General features: G+C 40.9%; 1 protein-coding gene across 1 annotated transcript; it reads right to left on the minus strand.

Moving 5' to 3' along the window:
* Nucleotides 1-500: 500 nt before the first annotated feature.
* Nucleotides 501-18,748, minus strand: mmp28 (matrix metallopeptidase 28). The gene is made up of 8 exons (XM_078246390.1): nt 18,131-18,748; nt 16,282-16,358; nt 14,973-15,172; nt 7,804-8,025; nt 7,268-7,513; nt 3,106-3,255; nt 1,988-2,155; nt 501-1,181 (listed from the first exon to the last, which is right to left on the minus strand). The coding sequence occupies exons 1-8, from the start codon at nt 18,254-18,256 to the stop codon at nt 787-789; spliced, it is 1,584 nt and encodes a 527-aa protein (XP_078102516.1). The 5' UTR covers nt 18,257-18,748; the 3' UTR covers nt 501-786.
* Nucleotides 18,749-18,751: the final 3 nt, after the last annotated feature.

The raw sequence follows: 18,751 nt of genomic DNA on the forward strand, positions 1-18,751 counted from the left end.
CTACTGTTGAGTTTGGCCTTCAGTCACAAACCATTTCATTTCATTTTGGTTAAATGGAGAAACATTCATGGTTACAGTTGAATCATCATTAAATGGTTTCTTAAAATGCATCAAAGCTGTCAGCTTTGTAATAACATCCATCATGATACACTTTATAATGTACTAATTATATTGTCCAAACGTTGGACCTAAACATCTACCTGCTTTGACATATGTGAATCAGAAATGTGACCTCACATAATGCTGAGCACATGCTGTACTGGGAGTCAGTGATACACATTTAGGCCTTTTACCATAGCGAGCAATTAGCGGGCAACACACAATCACAGGCCAAAGGAAGTAACAGTCATTTATACAATATGTTACATATGTTAGTGACATTGCAGAAGAGATGATAAAAACACATAACATTTAGTTTCTCTTTTTGTGTGCAAATACTACAAGAGAAAAGAAGATGGTTTTAAAAGCATAGTTCCAACCTGTCTGCTCACTTAAGTCAGTCCAGTCATTATTTACTGTAATAATGAGGCTATAATTGCACATTCATATAGAGTAATATCCATTGCTCTGCAGTATAGATACAGTATAAATATAAATGTGCATCAAAATGTATAAACCAAGTATTTTTGTTGAAATACCTTCATGGCATGAGTTTGCTGAGCTAGGCTCCTTTTGCAACATATAAACTCAATGTGGGTTTAGGCTGAACAAGTTGTAGCACCTTACATTATAGTATATACATCAACAAATTGCACTTTATCTAAAGCTTACAGCTCCCTCTGCTGGTCAAAGAATGCTGTTGCTCTGAGGAGCGTTGCTGCAACCAGTCCAGCTCAGATCCTTGGCCCACTGGCCCTCTCTGGTGACACGCACCTTAACCGGGTCAAATCTCCAGAACCGCTGTTCTCTGAACAGATAGAGGCGTCCGTCGGGACGGGTCAGCGCCCCATTGGTCCCCTGTGGCACACCAGTCCAGTCTGCCAGCCTGCGGGGGTAGTAGGGTTCTTGGTGCAGGGTTTTGAGGTTAAGCACAGAGTAACGGGAGCCCTTGAAGAGGACCATGTGACCCAGAGGAGCATAGTAGAAGGCACAGTCAGGGTGTCGGGGCAACCCCAACTCACTGCTCTTCCTGGGGAAGCCGGGGTCCAGCACACTGCCTGTGTAGCGCCACATCCGCTTCCCTGCACACCACGAGACGAGGAGGAAAACATGAAGTTACAAATTCTATAAGTCAACAATAAAACAATTTAAACTTCAAGATTTATTTTTGTAGAAATCATTTGCAACGCACCATCTTATATTTGATCATAGTGGCTCTACAAATTCATCGAGTACTTCACATAACATCATGCCGTTGACAGGTCAAACTCCCTTGGACACTTGCTCTTTGAAAGAAGACAATTCTACGACTTCTATCAAAATACAAAAAATGCCATAACCTCTGCTCTTTTAAAACTAAGTATAACCCTTGCAAAAGACAGCAAAGATTTTTTTATAATAAAGTTTTGCAGTATTCTACAGAGAGAGGCTTAGATGTCTTGGGGAAATGCAGCCTGCTACTTATGAGAGCAAAGTATCAATATTGCCACTTAGCTCACAGATTTAACAAAAAGGAAAGAGAAAAAAATGGAGATGGTAAGTATGGTATAAATAGTGTTTTAGTAGAGTGTACTGACACTTACAGAGTGTATTTTGCATAAATCTGTTCTGCATTTAGCACATAAGTGAATCTAGATAACAGTGTCAGGTTTTTTACTTTTAACTTGGCCATAACCTAACCTAACATAACCATAACAGGTTATTAGCATTTAGCACAAAGGCGAAGCTACTTTAAAACTACAGCTGAGGCTTCAGTACATTATAGTAGTAAATAGCACTTTCCTCATTAAAAAGCACAAACAAATCTATTTTGGGGGCTTTAACAGATTAGGGGATGTCTTTAAAGGGAAGTGTGAGAGTCCCATTAATGAGTTCAGTGAAGCAGTACCTTTGAAAAAATACCACTTGGAGTCTAGCGGGGAGAAGGCAGCAGCCTCGATGGCCGGAGGGAGGTCAGACCAGCGCTGACGGAGAGGCAGCGGGCCACTCACTCCGCCTTCAGCCAATACTGTCCAGTACACACCACCCCGAAACACCAGCACTGTGTCATTCTGGTCTAGAGATACAAACAGAAAAGAAAAAACACGAGGATATATATATATACACACACACACATTAAAGTGCTCATATTATGCTAATTTTCAGGTTCATAATTGTATTTAAAGGTTATATCAAAATAGGTTTACATGGTTTAATTTTCAAAAAACGCCATATTTTTGTTGTACTGCACATTGCTGCAGCTCCTCTTTTCACTCTGTGTGTTGAGCTCTGTTTTAGCTAACGAGTGAGGCATCACACGTCTATTCCATCTTTGTTGGGAGTTGCACATGCGCAGTAGCTAGGTCAGCACTACAAGCCAGTCAGAAGCAGAGTATGAGGGCGTGCCACGCTATATAACGTGCACAAAAAAGATATATAACACAATAAAGGAAAGGGAAAAGCATAATTTGATCAATTTAAGTTCAGTCTTGACTTTTTTAACATACTATACTATGACTTTTTTAACGACATACTTTGACTTTTTCATGATTCTTTTCAACATACTACGCTTTGGCCTTTTTCGACATACTATACTATGACTTTTTTTTTTACAACATACTATACTATGACTTTTCTTTACAACATACTATACTATGACTTTTCTTTACAACATACTATACTATGACTTTTTGTGTTGTATGAAGACTGATATGCAGTTGAAAGCTTCAGATAAAAATCTGGCGAGTGAACATTAAATTCAGACTTTTGTCAGAAAATAAAATGGTGAAGAAAATGGTTGGATGAAAACTCTTTTTCCTGTTTTGTTTCATTTCAAGTGATTTTAATATACCTTTGTCCAATAGTTTTAGAAAGATAAATATGATAACAGGATTCTCTTTCCGTTTCTGCAGGTTTTTATTTTATTTTTCAGCTTTTAAAAACCACACCAGTAACCACAGTCATGAGGATGTGGCTGAATGTTTTTTGATATTAAATATTTCTATTAATATTTCCTCCGGACCTCACCCATAGTGATGGCATCAAAGACACCCTGGCAGTAGAGAGGCTGCCCTGTGGTCTGATGCCCGTTGTGAAGTTCTGTAAACTCCCACTCCTGCAGAGCGGCGTGCAAAACCTGGCCTGGCAGCCTCACAGGGCGATCACCTGATGGCTTACCTGAGGGCAAAAACAAAGCCACAAAACAGTGAACTAAAAGGCATCAGACAAGGTCATGAGAGATGAATCCATGTATGTCATATTCACTTTAAGTAGGGTTGTTTTATAAAAACTACAGTGACAAAGCTGTAAGTATAGATAGTATGTTACTGAGAGGCACAGACAGTCTCATTCCTCATGCATGCCAAAAGCAATTTAGGTATTTTCTAAATTGGACAGCATGGGAACAAATGGAAATACACAAACAGTGTAGGCTGAAAACAAGTCTTGGATAATGTTAACATTTAAATTGTCCTTTACAGGATGTGGCTGAGTTGATGTATACTGATGGATGACCTTATACTGCACAGGAAATAAACAAAGAACTCTAGAACGCACAATGAAACCTTAAACTTGAACTGAATTGTTAGCACACAAAAACTTTTTTTTTTGGCCTGTGCAAATTCCTGGCACATGAGACCAAAAGAATAAAAGGAAGAATCAAAGCAGGACAAAAGGGAAAAGCACAACATACCAAAGCATAAGAGTAAAACCATGGTGCTTTACGTGATTACAGCCATTTAGTCTGCAATGAGCTGAACAAACATTTGTGTAGGAGGTGGATAAAATCAGCACACCCAAGAACAGGACGGCAGGAAAAATAGATATACACACAACACAGTGGATAACACATGAACAGCTGCCCATAAGCGATAAAGCAGTGCGAGAGAGAGAGAGAGAGAGAGAGAGAGAGAGAGAGAGAGAGAGTGAGTGTGTGTGTGTCTGTGCGTGTGCGTGAGAGCAGTGTTGTAAGATAAGGGCTGGATGTCTGACCTCCCTCCTTATGCTGTTTACATTCATCAGTGGTGAAAGAAGTATTAGCTTAAATAAGAAATATCACAATATAAAAAAAAAAAGTCCCAAATTTTCATTTGGGACCTTTAAGTACTGTAAGTACTTAAAGGTCCCATGGCATGAAAATATATGTGAGTATTGTCCATCCATCCATCCATCCATCTTCATCCGCTTATCCGGGGTCGGGTCGCGGGGGTAGCAGCTCCAGCAGGGGACCCCAAACTTCCCTTTCCCGGGCCACATTAACCAGCTCCGACTGGGGGATCCCGAGGCGTTCCCAGGCCAGGTTAGAGATATAATCCCTCCACCTAGTCCTGGGTCTCCCCCGAGGCCTCCTCCCAGCTGGACGTGCCTGGAACACCTCCCTAGGGAGGCGCCCAGGGGGCATCCTTACCAGATGCCCGATAACCTCAACTGGCTCCTTTCGACGCAAAGGAGCAGCGGCTCTACTCCGAGCTCCTCACGGATAACTGAGCTTCTCACCCTATCTCTAAGGGAGACGCCAGCTACCCTCCTGAGGAAACCCATTTCGGCCGCTTGTACCCTGGATCTTGTCCTTTCGGTCATGACCCAGCCTTCATGACCATAGGTGAAGGTAGGAACAAAAACTGACCGGTAGATTGAGAGCTTTGCCTTCTGGCTCAGCTCTCTTTTCGTCACAACTGTGTTATATACATATTGTGAGTAAACAAAATGTACAAGTTCTTTTCACTTGACATTGCATTGATTTGACATCTATAGTTAGACGCAGATAAAGACTTTTTAACATGGTTTTATAAAATATTATATTATGTTACAGTTTAAAGCAGCAGGGAAATGCTACTTGGACATTAATGCATCAGTAAAATGAATAATACATTTAATACAATAACACTCACAGGGGCCATTGGTTGATATGTTAAGTGTATTTTGCTAATAATACTTTAATTAATAATTATAATAGTAACATTTTCAATGCAGGACTTTTACTTGTAAATCAGTACATTGTGGTATAACTCTTACTTAAGTAAAGGATCTGAGTATTCATATATACTGTACATACATTGTCTTATGTAGGCAAAACCACCACAAGTGTGTTGTTTAATATAACACACACACACACACACACACACACACACACACACACACACACACACACACACACACACACACACACACACACACACACACACACACACACACACACACACAGCTCATATCTTTAAGCAGATGTAGCATTTTTCATAGCGCCTGCAGTCCTGTCAGTCACGGTTCTCATCCGTCTCTGGAGCTGCTTGACATTTACGTAGGAGCAGCTGCAGCCTGCAGAAACTACTGCCACAGGGTGGAAATCAGGTTGATAAGCAGATGTGTAAAAAGCATGTTGCACTTTGCTAAACTGCACCTGTGCGCCAACTAAGGAATCCTGGATAACTTTTTGTGAAGCAATGAAATAAGTAATCACATTTTTTTCAACATTGCCAGGTTTAGCTTCTCACATCTCACAGCTCAATGAGCAACTAAAAAACGATAATCTGTTATAATTGCTGCTCATTAGTGGCTATTCATGCAATGGTAGTAGCAATGGTCACATAATAAATCAAAGTGGCATTAAGTGCTGCAGAGTGCAACTGAGCCAAAAATGTGTGTCTGAGGCAGCAGAGTGGTCAGTTGCTGGCAAATACCATTTTAGGAAGCTGAGGCCAGAATATCTTAAGAGGCATAGCAGAAAAAGAGGAATCATTTGAGGTGAATCTCAAGTTCAGAGTTGAATTATCCAAATGATTGTGAGACTGTCCTGCAGCCATGCAAACATTCCTGCAGCAGGCTGTGTCTTCACTGGCCCTTTGCAGCTGTTTTCAGCTTATTTCAGAGTCAAAGCAGAGAAAGCACTTGATGCACTATTTACATTCAGGGTATCACATCATCACAGAGGAGGTCGAGTAGTTGCAGAAGATACTTTAAAGAAGATGTTCTTGTGCAACTGCTGCAGTGAAATCAGTATTTTAGCAGCAGAGAAAACACAAGCAATAGAAGAACTCTGCACATGTGGAAACCTGCCTCACACATGCCAGGAGGGACAACACACTCACGGTAAACAGAAACTATTATATTTGTCATACACACAGACGACAGACAGTGTAATGCTCCCACACTCTGCAACAACACCAGCAATCTATCACAACGGAGCCAACAAAACGCCCAGAACACTGTGTGTAGCACTTAGAGGCTGGATAATAATAATGGATAAATATGTGTGTGTGTGTGTGTGTGTGTGTGTGTGTGTGTGTGTGTGTGTGTGTGTGTGTGTGTGTGTGTGTGTGTGTGTGTTTGTGCGCATGGGTTTCAGGGAAGAGTGTTATTTTGACGTTCACACACCCTCTGCTGCCCTCAGTCTAAACCTTTCAGCTGAGAGGCCACAGAGCTGGAACTGATAGAACACACTCATGCTGTTAGAGACAAACTCAACTAAAATACAAGGAGAAAGTGTTGTTTCAACTCCTTGTATGCAAGATTTTATGTTTTACCACGTTTGGTCGAAAATACAATTAAAACGGAATGCAAAAAGTTTTTTCTCTTTCTGTCAAATCCAGGTTTTAATGAACTCTCAACGGTATTGCAGTTCTACTCAATCTTATTCTGTGTTTGCAGCTGGTGTTCTTCGGGCTACCCCTCTGGCCTTTTCACAGCTCAGTGCCACAACTCCAGATTTAATGGGTAGCAGAGTAAAAATTACTCTACTTCTGCGTTTCCTCAAAGGCAAGTCTGGTTTCATAACAAGTCAGCAATTCATGTAAGTGGCTCTATTTCATTCTAAACTGCAACCTCCTTTTACTTTCTTTAACTCAGCCGTCCTGAGGCCAGACAGTGAGACATTTGTCATCTGTCCACTAAAGTGCTTTCCCCCCAACCCTTCAGACTTTATACCTGAGGAAAAAAGTGGTAAAAATATCTCTGTGTGTCCAGTGAAGGTGCTACATTCACCAATCCTCTTGACCTTGGGACCACACACTATCCATTCCACAAAGAAAACGTTTCCCTTGAGGGAAGATTTGGCATCTTGGAAATTTGGCATCTTGGGCAATGTTTGAATCTGGACGAGAATTTAAGGCAAATGCTTGTCCACACAGTAAAAATAAACCCACAAATACAATTTGTGGGCTGGAAGAGATCATCATAAAAAGCACCATCATCTCACCGTACAGCTGCTGCACTGCAATGATGTCGTCCCAGCTCAGCACCAGGCTGCGGCCCAGTTTCCTGTAGTATGGCGACATTAAGGCGTGATGGACTGGGGAGTGTTCCAGTCCCAGAGTGTGTCCGATCTCGTGGGCAGTCACCATGAACAGGTTGTGTCCCTTGTGTCCGTTTAACGTCCACCTCTCCGCCATGTCGAAGTGGGCTTCGCCCCGGCGAGGCAGGAAGGCGTGAGCCAGAGCTCCTCCTGAAAGTCAAAGAGTTGAGAAACCGTTAAGAGGCAGTGGGTTGTACAGTCACAGTAAACTCTTGTTATTGTGTAATTCCGGTTAGTGCAGAGTGTGTAATCAAACTATTATCCTAATCCGGTTTATTCACAGTAATCCGGTTATTGTGAACACACAAACAGCAGGACTTGTTAAGCTTTATTTATTCAGGAAGTTTTGCAAGAGAGGCCCGAGAGCAAATCTCACACACACACACACACACACACACACACCCCCACACACCCACACACACACACACCCCCCCCCCGACCTGGTCCGTCGAAGGCATTGCTGGCCCCGTCATTGTGGTCTCCCTCGTAAAATGCCAGCCGGATGTCTGCAGGGCCTTCAGGGGCCTCCTGGAACACCAAGCCCGACACATTGCTCCACAGCTGGAAGGCAACGCGCACTGCCAGCCGCACGGAGCCCAGAGTTAGGTGATGAGGCCAGTTTACTATCTGGTAGGTCAGATGACGTTTGTACCACTTCTCAGCTGGAGAAAAAAAAAATGTAGGTATGAAGCTCACAATCTTATTCATCACAGACTTACAGCCAGTGCAACTGCAGATGAGCTCAAATCATCAGATAACCAAAAGAAAAACCTTTTTTGTTTATGAAAAAGGTTTCATAAACAATTCATATTATTATTACCTACTGGAGTAGCTACTGTATGTATTTACATCTTGCATATCTGCATTATATGTTTGGATGCCAGATATCTCATGTTCAACTGCAATGTTTTGAAGTAGAGCCTCTCCACATCCAAAATTATAGGATGTTAACCACATTAGCTCACAGCTGGATAAACTAACAAGCACTCTGAGCACACACTTGACTAACCAATTTACTTCAACATGTGTCTGTGGTTTCTCAGCTTAGACATAATAACATTTGTCGCAAATTTCGGAATCTTACATTTGTTCAGGGATAGAGAGAAGTGGGGAGATCAATTCTGCAGTTCTTTAATTGAAACACTAATCTCTTCGTATACATGAAGGATTACTCATCAATGTAGCAATCTGGAGACAAAGCAAACATAACAGCAAAAACACAAGCTCTCAGCCATGCAGCACACATCCACAACAAGCAGACAGAGAGGCCGCCTCGCAGGAAACAATCATTAGATAATATGAACCTACAGGGAGAGGTTGGACATCGCCTGTTAAAAAATAACGGTCTGCAATGGTGAAAGAGTTAGTGAACAAAATTTAAACAAGAAGATGAAAGGAATTTTAAGAATTAGAGTTTGCTGTATTGATCATCTAAATTATCTCCATCTTTAAAAAAATAAATATAGATAATTCTGGATTTCTGGTCCTAACTTTTTTTTTTACATTGGCAAGAAATTGCTAAAAAAAAATAATATTTGGAATAGAAGATGATTGCTCTTTTGTTACTATTATACCTCGACAAAATCCTAAATAAACTTAAAATTCAGGATAATTATCTCTTTATAATATTTTTTTATTTTAAAAACACATGCAAACCAACAACCAATCCAATTGTCCAAACAAGGATAATTGGATTGCAACTTACATTTACCTTATGATTTTGATTTGCAACTGAATGGTACAAGGGCAACCCAATACTTGCACAGGGTCTTTCAGTGACATACTGTATGTACATCTCATAGGTACATACACATAGATATATATAGTCCATTTTCCCCCAGTATTTTATATATTGTTCATATAATAGTCTCAAGGTTTTGAGTCATTCTGACACACAGACAAGTAAACAGAACCACTGTAAACCTGCAGTTGTAATAAGGGTACTGTCCTTTAAAAGTATTTGTACAGCCTGTGTAGTAGGTAATGCACCGCAGACGACTTGCCACAAGGGCTTTATACATTTACACATACTTTCACATTTGAGGCTTAACTAGAAAGTGGCAAGATAGATCAACCGCATACATACAGTTGTCAAAATATTTAAAGATGCAGTCGATGTTTGTTTGCCCCGATGTGGAGACCGAATGTGAGTGGGAGGTCTGCACATACGCCTGCAATGCACACTTCTGCTCAATCATACACAAAGGCAGTCAGGTTTGAGAATGTGGACCTTTGAGTTATTTTGATGCCGTTTGTGCTTGGTTAATTAGTATACAGCAGAGAGGCATGTCCAAGATGAGAGTGATAAACAAGAGTTATGCACTCCTCAATAGCGCCCGGGAGAAAGAAAATATCTGGATTTCTGGAGCCATTCAGACATGGGTCTGGCAATGCCATCAATGTGTGTAAACACACAAACAGAATTTGTGCTTCAGCAGGAACTCAACACGAATCTTGGTTTAAACTTAACATGACGCTTCACAGAAATAGTAGATAATAATAAGAAAGGAAACAACAGGGCCTCGAACACTACAGCTGTATGGGAGTGAATAAGATTTACATTCATTCAAGGAAAAAAAAAAGATACAAGAAGATAAGAATTCAACCTCAGGAGTAATGTCACTGCCATTACAACCGGCAGGCTTCTTTAATAAAAGTCTGATTTGTATACACAATTTAATATCTGGACCACTGGAGTAAGTGGGACACTTGAACACATTCCCTGGCTTACCCAACCCAGCTTCATGTTTCACTCCTAGATGAACTATATGCATTCAGCTTGTTGTCATGTGTGTAAATCTGTATTCTCAGCAGAGCTCAGGCGCCTTCTCTCCTTCCCAGACTGCCGCAGAGTAAGAGGTCCCCGAGGACGGCAGAGAAGCCAGGAAGTCAGATACACAAGACATTCCCTGACTTCCCTTATGGAAGCAATTATCATGATGCCCTCTATAGCGGCAGTGTGGGGAGGGCGGGTTATCACAGAAATTAGGAAGTGACTGAGATCATCTGATAGCCAAAGTTATTGTTTGTGGAGGTGCAGACAGATTTCGTTTGTTACTGGTGTCAACTTGGAGGCTGCTTGACACAGCTAAATGCTAAGGTCTGTGCGCTAACATGCTCACAATGACAATGCTAACCTACTTTTGTTAACCAGGTTCACCATCTTAGCATTTTAGCATTGACTAATCAAGCAATCATCGTGTGCAAAACCCTGAACTCCAAACTGTGCATCCTGCTGAAATGTGTAAAATTGCACTCCAATGAAACACACACACACACACACACACACACACACACACACACACACACACACACACACACACACACACACACACACACACACACACACACACACACACACACACACACACAAATCACACTTATCTTTGACTAGGGTGGTGGAATGTCAGCTCTGTAAATATCATGGGAACGACCATCGGATTCCACCAAGTCAAGGTTTGTTTTCAGTTTCCAGGAAGCTCAGAGACAGCCATGTTCACACAAAACAAAATCACAACATAGCTGAGAGTGAATAAAGTTAAGCATTAGGTTTAAGTCAGGTTGGCTCGCAGGTGTCCTAACTGCAGAAAAGACTGTCAAACTACAAGGTTGAGTGGACCAATACCTGAAATATCAATACTACTGATCCAGAAACAACAAGAGCCAAAAGTCATGCTAGCAGTGCTGTGAGGCTGTATTAGGCACAGTGTTGCTAAATGCTAACATCAGCATGCTCACAATGACAATGCTAGCATACTATATTTAGCAAGTATAATGTTTACCATGTTAACCATTTCAGTTTAGTGTGTTAGCATGCTGACATTTGCTAATCAGCACTAAACACAAAGCTGAGGTTGGACAATGGGAATGTCAATGTCAAAATCCAAAGTATTGGGCAAATTGAAATGTGAGAGATGAAAAGTTAAGGAATTGCCATGTGCCAAGTGATTACAATTAATTCTAATGAGGACATGAATACATGTACCAAATTTCACTGAATGCATCCAATTATTTTCAAAACATTTCCCTCACAACAACCACAAATGTGAACTGAATGGCGCTAGAGGAAAAGTGAAGGATCGCTAAAGTCAGGAGGATTCATTCCCTGGGAACAATAAATGTCTGTACAACATGTATTGGCCATCATCCATTGAGGCACGCCTCTATCATGGCTAAAAACAAGGGCTGTACACAAGTAATTCAAAGTTGACCTAACAAAGGCGGGTTTGGCTGGCATTTCACCAAGTCTGAATCTGTTTGACCAAATGCTCTATTTAAACACAAAACTCTTCCAGTAAGCATTATGCAAATCACGCAGAGAAACGTATCTGCTGCCACTGTAGGACAAAGCAAACTAATGTTTGAGTACAAGGCCGAGGTTACATAGCCTTACTATACTCACAATTAGGTCATTACACCGCTAAATTACATCAGTGGATATATGAAGCCAGATCTAAAAGGGGTTTGACCTGAGGGCATAAAAGTATCTGCCACTTAACTCCTTGTGTAATAATACTGCCACCTGTCATATGAATCACGTCTGGGACTAAAAAATGACAATGAATTAGTTGTTTTCTTCATCAAGAACAGGCTGTAATCCATGCAAACATTCAATCACTCAGCAAGATTTAGCCAGTAAGATTTCTGGCCATTGAGATAGTCAGCCAGTCTGACAAAGAACATAATCCAGCCAGTCAGTTATGGATGTGTTTACCAGAAGGAATATGTCAGGTACTGACATGAAGAGGCAGCGGCAAACATCAGCCACCACTGCATTCCCCGAACATTAGCCAACCTTGTTAGTGACAGGAAGGAATGCAGAGACTTCACACATCATGAGGCTGGAGGCACAAGTAGAGAGAAGGGGAGAAGAAAACGCCCTACTCCTGTCACTAGGCTGCTGCTGTGCATTTACAAATCACTGTAAGGACCAAAGAGAGAGTAAGAACAAAATTAATTAAAACATTTGTCATTAAAGACAGAAACGTGCAGCCACCAAATTTCTTTGAAATCCATTAAGTCATTTTTTTAAATATCCAGCTAACGTCAACAAATTCACAGATTCCCTGAGCCATATGGCTTCATCAACTCCAATTGAACCCCATGCATTAGAGGGTAAAATAAATGCCCCACACAGGGTAAAATAAATCCATTATAGTGTAAAGATTTTGCCCTAGCTCCTCTCAATATCTCCCACACATGTTTATATAACAGGGGAGAAATTGCACCTCTTAATTCTCATAGAGTTTCTGTAAAGCACCCTAAGACAGAAGGGGAGGACCTCAATTACCTCATGGAGACTTACAAACTCTTCTGAACCACTGTTAAACACTTTAAATCCTGCAGTCTTTAGCCAGTTGAAATTGCAGTGATCTGCTCACCATTGAATGCTTTTATTACTGTGTTTACAGCAGAAAATTAGGATAATCCTCAACAAGAGCCTCAATAATTATTTAAAGGAATTTAGAGGAAGAATCAACTAAGATCAGATAAACCTTTACTGTCATTGCCTAGAGACTCACACAATAAAATTGTGAGTGCCACAACTATAGGTGCATTAGAGATAATAAAAAACCAAGATAAACCATAAATAGCTAAAAACAAGAATACTTTAAGACATTACAGGGTTAAAGTGACTGCTTTGTCAAAACTGCAGTATTTGTAAAGCCACAACTTGGAATTATAAAGACAATTGCTCAGATGCGAGAGCTCAAAGAGAAACTGGATCTGCAGGATACATTGCTGTTGTTCAAAGAGAAGCACTGACATCTCCCAAATCATTTTGCAAACTGACCACTGGAAATCTATCCAGTGGTCCTCTCTTTCTCAACGCACAAAGGAGCATGTTACTCCTAAACTAAAAGAAAATGTTATTGTGCAGTTTTTCACCCAGTAAAGATGACATACAACATACGTGGATTGTGTAATTGCAGCTAAAAGCAGGAACCATCCAGGCTGACACTCCACCGGCTTTAATTACAAAACCTCCATATACAGGCCAATAGGGTTGTGAAGGGTCGGTACATTTCTGGAAGAATTCCATAAAATTCCCCGAAATCTTCCAAGGGAAGTTAAGCTCAGGGAATTTGCACAATTTCAATATAAAATAGTACCTTTAATGGTGAAAATACACATAAAAAAGCAATACAATAAGATAAGACTTTATTGTCTGTTCACACAAAACAAATTCTTGCATCACCTGCTCCAACAATCAACAGATAACATAAAAAACACAAGCATGACAAAACCTCTGTATGGTCTTAAGGCATGTTTTGGTTAGAAGTATTGTATGCCTACTTAATTGAATTGGAATCATGCACTGCATTCAGCAGTCATTATCCCCCAGATCCCACCAACATCAGCCACCTCTGAGTGCTATGGTCCTTGTTGTAGAACACTCACACCAAGACACACAACAGCCTGACCACTGCATAAATTGAAAAACTGGCAGCAATCTGAGCAAACTTGAGGCTCTTTGAGCCTGACACAGAGCCATCTTCGTCAAGCTTGAATAGTAAAGATAAGTCTGACATCAAGCGGAAACATTTTTTCTTGAAAAGAAGTTTTTTTGTTGGAGGCGGAATGTTTTTGAAAGTTCAATACAACATTAAATAAGTCAACTCATTTAGTTAAAGGTACACTGTGTAGTGTTTTAAGTATTTTATTAGCTAAAATCAATGTCTTCATTCATAAATATGTCCTCGTTGGTGTAAAGTTACCTCTGCCAATGTTCTGACTTATCCTCGTAAGCGAAGAATTTCTTATCTGTATTTACATTGGACGGGCATATCCAAGGAGGCTTCCATGTCGTTCCACCATTTAGAAAAACTATAATCGCTGAGAGGGACATAAAGAACTAGCAACGCGTTTTCGTTCAGAGCCAGCGTCACGTGACTGAAACGAGCTGAAACGGAGAAGGAGATCAGTGAGAGGCGCTTGTCACTGCCCCGGCAAATTTGAAAGCCTGCACTGCACTTTAGTTCATAATGGAGGATCATACGAGAAGGAATCCTCGTCGCCAAAAAAGCAAAAAAGGGAATTAAAAAGGCTGGCTTTCTTCTCGACAGTTAAGTCAATGTTATGGTCTAAATTACAAGGGTAATTACTTATACATGCTCACACTAATGAGTCAATGCAGTTTGCAGTTTGTTTGAAATAACGAACCTCATCAGCTGAAAGAAAACTTGATGAAGCGCTATTGGAAGACATGTTGTCATAGCTTCTTGGTACATAACGGCTACCATAGTTGCAACACGCATTTGAAAAAGCGAGGCGCTAGAGAGCACTATTCGTTTGAATGCAAAATACAATTTCACCGCTAGATGGGAGAAATTCCTACACAGTGTATATTTAAAGTTCAACTCAACTACATTTTTGATTTTTTGATTTCTGAAAAAAAATACAGCATGACCAAATAACTATTTGCCGTTTTTTGAACATTCCCTGAATTTTGCAACTATACAGGGCAACGAATGATATCACAGCATGCTAGTGTTCGGTCAGGTCTTCACTGCACACAAACATACACGCTCTCTTATATGGGTACTCAAAAACAAACTATCACAAAATATAAACATGGTGTCACACATGTGCACGTTACACACAATACCTTGTGCAGCAGAGTGCCTCCTGCGGCGCTGTGGTCGCCTGCGAGCGATGCTCTTTCCAGTGAAGATGGCATTTACTCTCTGGGCCCAGATCTGCTGGCTGCCCTCATCCGACACCCCACAGCGGGGCTCCGCCATCTGCCTCAGAGTGGCGCTGTCAAGCTCGCCTGTGACAGGAAGCCGGGACAACCACTGGAACTCGCTGCAGAGAGAGGTAATGTTTGCATGATGCTCTTCCTAAACAGACATTTGGCCTTTTAATCATGAATCAACTGGGATTTAAAACTAACTGGATACTCTCAACCCAGTCTGACTCTTGGCCTAACGAAATGTAGTTTTCCTCTTGTTCTGAGAAGAGCAAAGATTTACAGTATATTGAGGTTTACACTGTCAGCCAGCGCCTCATTGCTCAAATGCTGCTTCATGTGCACATGAGATGAAGTTTGTCAACCACACACAGTTTACTAGCCAATGCTCAGCACAAGCAAAGCTTTTCAATGAGTTTCCATTACAGTACAGTAGTCTGTATCAACAGAAGTACATTTCCAGGATAAAGCCTGACATCTGGTGCGCTTCCGCTCTCTGTGTTGCCATTCTCAAAATCCCTTAGATATGGGAAACAACAACCTTCGATCTAGCAAGCCACATGCTGAAAATGGCAAGTTTTGAAGAAAATTTGGATCGCTCATGTTATCATGTGTGAACAGTTAACTTTAATATTGCACGTTTATTTTTTCTGGAGTGCCACAAAAACAAGTTCCTTCCCGAGACCATTTTGCATTAATCCATTCTGTCTCGGGAGCTAAGCTCGATTGCGATTGGATTCAAGAAATGCAAACAACCCAGAGTGGTTTTTTTCTCCTATCCTAGGATGTATGTGTGGTGTAGCCAGAACTTACTCCACAGCGTTGTGGAGCTAGGTCTGGCAATGCGAGACAAATAGTACAGTGACTGTCAGTATATGGACCAGAGGGCGAGGTTCTTGACATTCCTGGATGGTTCAGAGAGGGTTCAGAATTCCCAGTGCAGAGGTGAGGGTGTTTTACAGCCCTGCACTGACATTCAGCCCTGGGGCTTGTCCCACACCGAGCTCACCCTTCCCCCTGATGAACACACTGAGCACCATCTACCTCTGATCAGCAAAATATAGAGAAAGATATGTTGGCCAATCACTTTGTTCTAAAATCATATCACGTTCATTTTAGGACATCTGACTAGTTGTAATTTATATATTGATATTGGCACAACTGCTAACCACATGTTGCTGGCAAGAAAAGGGTTTAATAGATGAAGACCAGCGTTACCACCTACCGGATAGCTGACTGCATCTCTACTGCATTGTGGATGTGGTTGTCCTGATGGAGGTAGCCGTACTTTTCCAGAAAAACCTGCAATTTATATAAAACTTGTTAATACTATTGCTCCAACGAAACAAAATACTTTTCCAATCATTATTTTGCATCCAAGTGCCCCTATGTAAAACTGTGATTTTCTCACAGTAACACTTTGCTTCTCATAAGAACACTCTGGTAAATCCCCATAGAGGCATACTTCCCAATGAGGGGGAAAAATAAATCATAAAAGTGTAAAAAAGATAATTTTACATTTGTACTGTAGCTCTTGTAGTTTGTCGAGGCAGATGTATAGATCTGGACCACCCACAAGAGAGAAAAACCCCTTGGGTGTCCCTGAAAATGGATAGTTGTTTCTCAAGAATTTCATGTAAACCCAAAATACACCTATAAAACAGTGTAAAAAATAAACCAATTGGGTACATGACAACAGATGTTGCGTAGTGGTTTGAGATTAGTCATGTTGATAGTTTAATATTACGATCGCTCATGTGGATGTAGCAGGTTTCGTGTTCAGACAACAGCAGGCGCAGCTATGATTACAGATGTGGTGAAGGTGGGATGAAATTAAAATTGAGATGATAGATGTGCTTTGGCAACAACAAACATGTCTCTTTGTCCCATTAGAGACACCCAAACACGCCAGGCGGCTTTTTTTTTTTTATGTCAGAACAAGAGTTGTGGAAACGTAAAGTATGTAATAGCCGGATGCTATATGCTCCTACAGCTTATGGCAAAGACAGATGTCAAATTAAACTAGTGCAGTCCAAACCGCTGTGGGCAATTAAATTGTAAAGTCCCAAAATACCCTTAGACACAAATAATCGTAATGGGCTTGGTCTCCTTTTGCGTCACTGTATGCAGCTTTAGTATATTATTATTGTAGACAATAAACTAAACATGCAGCAGATCTCAAGACAGTATTTGTATAGTTAGCTTTTTAACCGTTGGGGTCCCACAGACCCCTGCTGTATGTTGAAGAAAAAACAAAAAACAAATTTGCATATAAATGTCTATTTTCTTTTCTTCTGGCCTTGTTAAATCAATATGTAGAAAAGGATTGAAGTGGTAAACATTACCCATTGCCACAAACTGAGCTTGCACATTTGATGGTGACAATATGAGCATAAAACAGAGCATAGGCCATGTTTTATATTATATAGGCTATGCATGAAATAAATGCATTCCTTTTGTCATATATAATTTACAGTCAAAGAAATGTAGCATTTCTTATCTTACATAATGACCTGGCTTATGTTTGGGAGGGGTCTAATTGACAGAAATCCAAAAAAAGGTTTATTTGGGATTTAGGAGGTATATATATATATATATATATATATAAAAAAAGTATTCAACTACAGACTCATCATCTAATGCTGAGGTCTCAAACCATAACAGCACGTTTGCAGGCCATTTTCATAAGATGTGTAAAAGTATCAAGCTGATAAATCAATGTATGTTTTTGAGCAGTTGAAGAGAACCACGACCCGAAACAAACCATTGGGGTCAGTGCCCGCATGACTACAGGTTAAATCCTTCCTAGTTTGGGATTTTCGTACTCTGTTAACCTGTTACACAAAAGCCTCCTGTGGTCAGGTGTCGTAAATTAGCGTTTCGCTACAAATCCCAAACTCAGTGCATCTGGCCCTTGTGCATAAATGTATAATTCTAATGCTATTGTGATGTCCACATCAAATAAAATAAAACGTGCATCTTGTAGTTAACGTATATTTAAGATTTTTTTTTTTTTTAATTCGGTGATATATAACCTACCAACCAAACACTATTAGGTCTAAAGAAAGGAGTACCCCAGGGTCCGAGAACAGCGGTGCTCCTCCGGCAGTCTGAGCGGTGATGAGGGCGGCAACAGTCAGGATCCAGGCTGCCCTCCTGTCCGGTCCAGCTCCACAACGGTCTGGAGGTCGGCGGCTCATTGCGGGACAGCCACACTTTCACCACACTGGTCCTGTGGCGCATTTCTGTTGAGCTCCAAATATAGTTTTCATTGTTGGTTTTCCTTGCTGTCAGAAACTGAGCGCATGTTGCTGCTCGCCTAACCTCTCCATCCCTGAGAGGAGTGCCGGAGCCGACTCACCCACCGGGAATATTACAGGGGGCGGGCCAGCCCCGCCCCTCTCTGTCCGTCAGCACAGCAGCTGAGCAGAGCATGGCAGCTTTTCCTGCTGTACATAGGCCTACTATTGCAATGTAAGTATGTAGTTTTTAAAGCTTCACACAATTGTCTTTAATATCGCAAATTATGGATATAAACCCGCACAAAATTGTAATACATGTTCATGGGAGCATAATAGTGCGCTAATTATTATTCTTTTTAACACGTTCCATCCTAGCACCTAGTATTTAAGCCTTTGTATAATTTCACACAAAGCACAGAGAAAAGATCAGTTTTTTATTATCATTTTGAAGTA

The sequence above is a fragment of the Sander vitreus genome, chromosome 3 (assembly GCF_031162955.1).
Source record: "Sander vitreus isolate 19-12246 chromosome 3, sanVit1, whole genome shotgun sequence".
In the NCBI taxonomy this organism is placed as follows: Eukaryota; Metazoa; Chordata; class Actinopteri; order Perciformes; family Percidae; genus Sander; species Sander vitreus.